This window comes from Macadamia integrifolia, chromosome 1 (genome assembly GCF_013358625.1).
Source record: "Macadamia integrifolia cultivar HAES 741 chromosome 1, SCU_Mint_v3, whole genome shotgun sequence".
Lineage (NCBI taxonomy): Eukaryota > Viridiplantae > Streptophyta > Magnoliopsida > Proteales > Proteaceae > Macadamia > Macadamia integrifolia.
Window position 1 is genome coordinate 15,538,345 of NC_056557.1, and position 9,091 is coordinate 15,547,435.

Genomic DNA, 9,091 nt, shown 5'->3' on the forward strand with positions numbered 1-9,091 from the left:
AAAAAAACATAATATTGATCTAACTTCTTATATTTTTTTTTTCTTGAATCTCATTTCTTCATTGTCTGTGTTATCATTTTGTATCAATTATATAGCCATTTTATCATTGTTGTACTTTGAAAATGACATTTGATTAAAAATCACTGAGAAGATGAAAGAAATATTTACTTAAATCAGTGGTAAAAAAGTAATATTATAAATTCTTAATTCTCCACTTTAGTGACAAGTTAGTTGTTTCCTAAATAGGGGTAGACTATTTAAAGGAAAAAAAAATGGCCGAGATGTGAATCAATTATCTATCACAAGATGTGAATCAACTATTTATCAAGCTAAAAATATAAGAACCAAAATCAATATTATGCTAGATGAATCAACATTCATACAAAAAATCATTAGAAAGCACCAATGAGTAGCAAAGTTCATCGAAATAAAGAAAAAGCAAAGAAGAAAGAAAGAAACAAAAAATAAAATTTCTCAAAGGACACACCATGCCTCATAGACCATAAGGATCTACCACCACCAATCTTGTGACTAGCCGAGTGCTCATCAGTATTGATCAGCAATGATGCATTCAGTTCAAAATCAAATGGGACAATATTATGTTTGTTAATGTTTTTTTCATAAAGGATTGCCTTTCCGTTATTGGACTAAAGTAATTAAGTTAGAGAGAATGAGGAACTGAAAAAATGCTACAATTCAATAAGGTCCCAAAAAAATGAGTGAGAGAGAGAAGAACTAGAAGAAGTTGCAGCTGCAACAAGGTCTCAAAGCGAGTAGCAAGAGCAAGTAAAAGAAAAAGGAATGAAAAACAAAAATTTAAGTAACAACGACTCAAGTGAGTCTAAAGCTCTAAGTGGAGGATTCGCAAGAAAGAGGAAGGTTTGTTATACCGATCATACTACTTCTAACAGTGACAGACATTACCTATTTTTTCTCCATGGATGATTAATGTTCTTCTTTTTACTAGTTTTCTATAAATCCTCAAAATACTAATGTGAATTATTGTTTCAATATCTCAAAACTTCAACTTCGACAAGCAAAGAAATATTTTATAGATCTATTTTCTATCCAACTAAGTTGATAAAACTAGGGGTGTAAGTTTGGCCCTGACTGCCCAAACCGGCCCTTAGACTGCCTTGATCTCGAACAAGTATCGATCAAAAAATTTTGGCCCTGAGGGTTGACCTGACCCTGAAGTTTCTGACTCTGAGTCAGGGTCAAGGCGAGTAAGGGTTGATGTCTTTGGCCAACCCAACCTACCCTGAACCCAACCCTGATTTTTTTACCCTGACTTTTGGCCCTGGTTTTTGCCCCTGATGTTGACTCTAGTTGTGCCCATGATGTTAACCATGATATTAACCTAATTTTAGATATTGTTGGACATTGATTCATTGACACTTCAAAACCCTTAATATATTTTTTCACCGATCTCTCTTGCTTTTTTTTTTTTTTTTTTTTTTTGAATAACGGTATACCTAACCCTTAATGGAAAACCAGGGTCAGGGTCAATCAAGGTCATCTCGGCCCTTAATGGTAAACCAGAGTAGGGTCAGGGTTAGGTTCAATCAGGGTCACCCCAGCCCAAACCTGAATAATCAAAGCCAATCAAGGCAGGTAAGGGTTGGGCTGAACCTTGAAGGGTAGGGTCTGGGTTGAAGTTTTGCGGCCCTAAGTCAGGGTCAGGGCGGGTTTGGGCTAGTTAAGAAACCTAGCCCAACCCGGCCCTGTTGCACCCTTATTTAAACCAAATAATAAGAAGAAAGTTTAACTTGGTAGATTTCAAATTGTTGCCACATATACCTCCACTTCTCTCTCACTCTCTCTCTCTTTCTCTCACACACACACACACCAAACAAAAGCCACATGTGCATCTATATATATATATATATATATATTGATTAATCTGTTTGTCACTCTGGTGGTTACAATACATTGTTGTAACCGGATTTATTTTCCCACCTTAGATTACTTTTTCAGCTGAGAGATTTATTTATATTTTCTTCATTCTCCCTATCCACATCTTCTTCGGTTGTCTCCTACTTATTTTCCTCATTGGCAACGTTATTCCTTTCCTTCATCTTTTCTTCCCCCAAGGCCCCCTGCCCTACAACCTCCTCATCTCTCGTAACACACCCCTGCTACTACCCTTCCTTTCGCCCGCTTTCTCCACCTTGAAGTTCATCACTTCTCTCATTCTCTTTCACATGAGTTAAGGACTCCAATATTAAAGCTTAGTTTTCATATGATCATCATAGCAAGCAAGTCTTGTGCCAATGCAGTTGGAGGATTAACCACAATCAAAATCAGTGGACCGTGCTCCAAAATCTGTAGAGCTTATGTGAAGAAAGTCTTTCTGAAATTCAAACAACCTCTAGCTTGAGTAGCTAATCTTCTTGTAATCAAGAGATATGTGGCAAGTGATTTCCATAGCCAAGTATAGGTGATGTGTCCCTCCACAGTCTACAAGTTCTCATTGAAGGTGTTAAAAAGTTAAATAATTTTGATTAATCGATAGAAATGTGAAAAATCATATTAATAATTCTATTTGTGGTTGTAATGATGAGTTAGGCAGGGGTGAACCCATTTTCTATCAATCCATTCATTCCCGACTATTTGAACCCATTTTCTCATGAGGAGTTATAGTCCCTTGGATTAGTCCTATACACAAGTAATTATAATTATTTTGTAAATCTTTTATAATAGATTTAGATATCAATCTTATTTTATCATGATCACCTTGAATAAATAAAACAATGTTTAAAATTTAGATTTCTCATTTAGATTTCAAGTTGGAGCTAGAGACTTTAAGATAAATTTGTCTATGGGGACAGAAGGGATACTCCAATTTCTATTATTTTTCTATTTCTGTAAAAGTAATTTGTTCTAATTTTTATTATAAAAAAAAAAAAAGAATTTTTGGTTTTAAAATTTTTTATTGACTTTCTTCTAGTAGAGAGACAACAATCATCTTTTGATTTCCGGGAAAATGAACTTAAAATTTTAGAAGCAATTACAACAAAGAAACTTATAAGGCATGGTCAATTAGTCAATTTTTGGCAAGTCTTTACTCTCTTAAAATGGGTCTTACATTTGACGATATGACTAAAAATTTCTTGTAAATTACTTTAAAATATAACTATCATACAAACCTTAAACCATTTTTCTAAGATCTAACTGTCATGGCATTTTCCAGCTAAAAAAAAGGACAATAGTCATGACTCTGACACCAGTAGAGACGAGTGAATTGGGATATATACATATATATATATATATATAGCTAAGATAACAATAGATTTTGCATCTCTGTCATCTTTTGGTTGAAGCATGTTTTTATAATATATTTTATCCTCCTACCAAAAAAAAAATAATAATAATATGTTTTATCCTCTATTTTTATAAGAGCCACAACATTGTCTTCTTTTAGTGGAATGAATGATATAACTCTATGCAAATGTATAAGGTTTATTTGGTCTAAGCTAGGTTCAACTCCAGGCCTTAGCTCAAAAGCGGCCTGGCCTTAGACCAAACATCTCAGCTTTGGCTTGCCTTGTGGGTTGAAAAGCCCTCTCCCAGGTTCATGATGGGCTCAGAGTTGTCACGCTAAACTTGCACCACATATTGCACAATCCTTGAAATAAATCGGACGTCTCAATTTTTGCTCTTTCATGTACCAAACAAAGTTTTTTACTCGAGAGTGGCCTATCATCATGGACACAGGAGCATGCAATGACCATTGTACCTCTCTTGGGAGTGCATCCTTGTGTCTGCGTGCAGGACTGCTCTCGAATAGAAAACACTTGCCCTAAAAAGCTTTTGAATGTCTTTTGTTATTCTAACTAGGGGTGTCAATTGAACGGTCCAGTTTGGTTTTGGTCAGGTTGAATCGGTTTCAGTCTAGGAAAGAGAGAGACCAAAACCAATTAGTTAAGGAACTTCAATTTTTTGTCCGTTTCGATTTTGGTTCAATTTGATTTCGGTTTATTTCGATTTTTCTATATCGGGTTAATACCGGTTTAGATCAGTTTATTATTGGGCTTGAACCATAATGAATCTTACTTTCATAACTTATAGTGACAAGATTTGACCAAAAAAACACTTTAAATTTATGATTAAATCATGGTTTATCATTGTAAGGGAAAGATAACTAATATTGAAACCAATGGATAACAAATTATTAAGAAGATAACTAATATTAAAATCACAAAATGAACCCTAGTATCCAATCATTCATTTAACTATCCAACTAATTTTCTATAGTGAGCAAAAAAATCAATGGAAGCATTATTACAGTTTATAAATCAATTTCTCTATTCATAACCTAACATTCAATGATTTGTAACAATTCTCCTTACAATAAATAATTTTCTCACTAATATTGTAAAAAATGGATGGTCAATTCACCAATTTATAATCTCATAATCATTTATTTTTTTTATTGATTTCATTTGGTTTGGTTTCGGTTTGTTTATTGGTCGGCTCAGTTTGGATCGATTCTCAGCCGGTCTCAACATACCTTAGTCCAAAACCAATCCAATAAGGATCGGTTTGGTTTGATTCGGGTTTTATCGATTCGGGCTAGGTTTTGACACCCCGAATTCTAACAAGGTTTTCAAACTTAATGAGAATTAAATAAATAAAAGAATTAAGGGTTTCAAAAAAATCAATGAATCGGATCAAGAATTGACTCATTCAGTGGCGAATCTGCAAGGACCCATCCTATTCCCAATTTCTGCCTTTTCAAATCAGAATATTCACATCAAGATTCCCAGAATCGGTGGGTTTTCAAATTAAATGGCGGATTCTAGGGTTTCTGGGACCGATCCGGCCTATTCCATCCGATCTGAATTGGATCCGGCAGGGACGGATTCAGTCACCGATTCCTATTTTTAAAAACCTAATTCGACTCCAACCAAAACCATAGAAACCTAGAGAAGAGCTCGGGAGGCGAAGAAATCAAGTTTTAGGCCTAGGGCTCTGAAAAAACGACCCGAGCACTTCTAATGGTAAACGGATTGCTGAGACAAATAAAACCTTTGGTGGTATTTCAATCTTCTTCGTCTTGCATTGATTCTTTTTTCACTTCTGCAGACGTTCAAGCGCAGGAACGGTGGTCGAAACAAGCATGGCCGTGGACATGTCAACTTCATCCGCTGCTCCAATTGCGGGAAATGCTGCCCTAAGGTGTTAAATCGTCTTTTAGGTGCCGTTTGATAACACTCTGGGAGAATGTTTCTGGTGTTCTTCTATTCTGCGGGAATGCAAATAGAACAGAAATATGTTTGGCACGTCCGGTTCATTTTTGTATTCCCCCGGAATGAACCAATGAAAAAGAATGAGAAAAGAATACATTGCAAGAGTACCAAAAAGTTGCTTTTCTATTCTTCTATAAACTTAAAAGAACAATTCCCTATTCAAAAGCCCCAAACCCTTTTCTCCATCTCACGATCAAAAAACCCCAAGTCCTGTATTGCAGGTTTTCACTCTCAGGTTTCGCCGCTGCCCTCTCTCTCCTTCGCCGATTCCCTCTCTCTCTCTCTCGGTCGCAGGTTGTGTATCCAGGTGCGTCGCCGCTGCCCTGTCTCTCCTTCGCCGATTCCCCCTCTCTCTCTCTCGGTCGCAGGTTGTGTATCCAGGTGCGTCGCCGCTGCCATCTCTCTCCTTCGCCGCTTCACTGTCTCTCTCTCTCTCGGTCGCAGGTTGGGCGCAGTGTCGTCGCCGCTGCCCTCTCTCTCCTTCGCTTCACTGTCTCTCTCTCGCTCGGTCGCAGGTTGGGCGCAGTGTCGTCGCCGCTGCCCTCTCTCTCCTTCGCCGCTTCCCTGTATCTCTCTCTCGGTTGCAGGTCGGTTGCAGGTCGATCGCCGGTGCCCTCTCTCTCCTTCGCCGCTTCCCTGCCTTGACTTAGTTAAATGTGGATTTAATGATTAAAAATGTTAGTTTAGTGGTGTTAGTGAGTAAAAAATGTAGTTTGTTTTGGCATTATCAACGAAGCAAAAGTGTTGACTATGATGGCTTTGCAAATTAGATGTGGTTAGCCAACTAATAATGTTCTAAAGTACAGATTTACCTTTTCAGTGTTAATTTTATTTCTCATTACAAAAGAAATGATAATGAAAATAAATGGAGCTACAGGCTGTACAAGAAATGAATCAGAAACACTGAAACATGGAACATCTGGTCACAAATTCAGCTGCAATGAGAGGTGAAAGCTCATTCTGCACACTCCTTCGCTGAGAAATTGAAATTTCATGCTACTAGAAATAGAAGTAATTGGATGCATCAGTTGTATTTTGTGTGTCTCTGCAAAGAACAGAACGAGCTTCAATTACTGAACGAGGGGGCTCAAGATCTTTCAGTTGCAGGGCGTTTCCTTGCAATCTCTGCATCTGGGAAGCAAAAGTTGCAGTGCAGAATATCGAGAATTCTTTTGATGGTATTCAGGAATGTTCCCAACTGCCATATGCATGAAATTCTATTAAGTGACGTTCTACAAAACATGTAAATCTGAAGTTTCTGTCTTCCCAAATAGACTGGAACTAAGAAGCAAGTTTTCTATTCTTACTTGAATAGGAACAGAATAAAGTGTTGTGGATTGTCTTCTTGTAAGTTTCTGCACATGCATTCCAAGTTTTTTGGGGATGCTATCTTTCAGAGGCATTAGAATTTCACTGTACTGCTTTTCCAATGCTTTCATGACTGCTCGTTCTATGTTGGCAACAGCCTTCCAAAACCAATAATGCCAAGAAATATGAGAATATTAATAAATGCAATGTATTTTACAAATCATTATCTGTCACCAATTTGACCCCTTCAAGTTAGTATTTTACAAATCATTATCATTGTTCAAAAGTGAATTTTCATTATTGTACTCCCCCGGAATAGAAGTGTTTGTCAAACGCTGTTTCTGTTCTTTTCCTGTTCTAAAGCCATTTCTGAAATAGTTTTACCAAACGCTGTTTCTATTCCCCCAGAGTGTCTTCACAGCATGGAATCGAAAAAGAACACTTCTGTAAAAGAACACTCTCCAGGAATAGGAAGTGTTATCAAACGGCACCTTAGTCTCTTGTATTCGTCTTTTTAATTGATTCATGTTCTTCAACCTTTTGTGTCGTTTGCACTGTAAAACTGGGATTTGGGAGAGCAGTATTGGGCATCTTAGATAATTTTTTTGTTATATTGATTTGATTGAACAGGATAAGGGTATCAAGAGGTTTCTTGTGAGGAACATTGTCGAGCAAGCAGCGGTTAGGGATGTTCAGGAAGCCTGTGTTTATGATGGTAGTTTTCACTGAATTGTTCTCATTTTAATTTGTAATTGTTTTTCGTTCTTGTTTTTTCTTTTCTGTTTCCCAGTGAAATTACCTTAACTTGCAATTGTCTTTGTCAAGGTTATATACTTCCCAAGCTGTATGCGAAGATGCAGTATTGCGTCTCCTGTGCAATCCATTCACATGTTGTAAGGGTTCGTTCTCGCACTGACAGAAGGAATCGGGAGCCGCCTCAGCGTTTTAGACGCCGGGTATATTTCAAAACTCCAAATCTGGTTGTTTTTCTTTGTTTATCAGATCTATGAGGTATTCTGGTTGTTGTAGATACACCTATATGCATCATTCTGGCTGCCATTCTTGTTTTTATGATTAGGCAAGGGTACATGTTTGCATTTTGTTGTAACCGTAGTGTTGAACTGAGATGTTGTAGCCCTTTTTTTCTTTGCCACATGTTTTATTCTCAGGATGCATGTTATTGTAACCAAGGATTATAGTATCGGTATCGGTCGTTGTATCGGTCAACCAAAATTAAGATATATTTTGGAGGGTATCGTATCCTATTGGAGATACGTTAAGATATGTTAAAGATACCTACATAAATGGATAAAAAACATTTTTTTAAACACTTTTGCATAAAAAATTTGTTAAAAAAAGCTATTGATAACATGTATTGTGCATAAACAATAAATTGAAGGTATCGCACTAAGAATTTAAGGTTAGTAGTTGTCTCATAAATGTAAAATCCTCGGTCCCAACCTTGATTTTCACTTTAGTTTGAGAGAAATATGATTGACAGCAACTCTGGAACAAAAACCCCTCAAAAAATCATGTTTTTCTGAAAAATTACCTATCTTGGCCATTATGTGACCGTAGTGCACTATGTCGGTACATACTGATACTCACTGATACGTATCGATACTTACTGATACGTATCGATACTCACATATACATACCGATACGTACAGATACTCATCGATACGTACCGATCGATACATACCAATAGTCACCGATACATACCGAAACGTACATTTCACCTCGATTTTATATTTTCCATAGAGTATTAGTGCGTATCGTATCGTATCAGTGTGTATCGCTGCATATTGGTATGTATTGTAGGATATATATCGATATGAAATGATTTTAAAAATTCAATGTATCGTATCGGTGTGTATTTTATTTGTCGGCTAAATTTAAGATACATATTGGAGGGTATCGTATCGGTATCAGAGATACTTTAAACCATGATTGTAACCAAAGTGGTGAACTGAGAAATTATAACCTTCTTTTCTTTGTTCCTTGTCTTATTCTCTATTACAAGTCTAGAATCCTGCAACCAGATTAGAGAAGAGGAAGGAGAGGAGAGAAGAAGTAAGAGAGAATGGAGGAAGAAAGTTGAGAGGAAGAGAGCTGAGAAGAATAGAGTTTCTTGTTCTTTCTTCTTGTTTTGAGTTTTAAAGCCCTTACACCTTATATAGAGGATGTAGAAAAGAATAAGTCTTCGTCCCACAAAACTCTTATCTACCATCATTAATACCCACCAAGCTCTCACCTAATATCATTAATGGAGGAGCCTACCACCTATCTACCAGTCTTTGACAATCGTGGTAGTCTCTCTTTGTTGACAATGGCTCTCACCTATTATCAACAATGGAGGAGACTGCCACCTAGCTTTGACAATGATGGCAGCCCCCTTTGTTGACAATGGTGGGAGGCTTACCTGACACTAATAAGATTAAAATACCCCTAAAAACTTTATATTCCCCCTCAAGCTGGAGCATATATACCACCAATGCTCATCTTGTTACAGTAAGTACGAAAAACAGGAG

At 36.9% G+C, this 9,091-nt stretch overlaps 1 protein-coding gene across 1 annotated transcript; it reads left to right on the forward strand.

Annotated features, from left to right (window-relative positions):
• The first annotated feature begins 4,843 nt into the window (after positions 1-4,843).
• LOC122083520 (40S ribosomal protein S26-like) lies at positions 4,844-7,585 on the forward strand. The gene is made up of 4 exons (XM_042651358.1): positions 4,844-5,003; positions 5,089-5,181; positions 7,191-7,275; positions 7,386-7,585. Exons 1-4 carry the CDS (start codon positions 5,001-5,003, stop codon positions 7,568-7,570), a joined length of 366 nt encoding a protein of 121 aa, XP_042507292.1. The 5' UTR covers positions 4,844-5,000; the 3' UTR covers positions 7,571-7,585.
• The last annotated feature ends 1,506 nt before the right edge of the window (positions 7,586-9,091 follow it).

What these genes read in the sequence shown, in the direction of transcription:
- LOC122083520 (XM_042651358.1), top strand. An exon ending in GCGGGAAATGCTGCCCTAAG is followed by an intron (nt 5,182 to 7,190) that starts GTGTTAAATCGT and finishes TTGATTGAACAG; the next exon opens with GATAAGGGTATCAAGAGGTT. An exon ending in GGAAGCCTGTGTTTATGATG is followed by an intron (nt 7,276 to 7,385) that starts GTAGTTTTCACT and finishes GTCTTTGTCAAG; the next exon opens with GTTATATACTTCCCAAGCTG.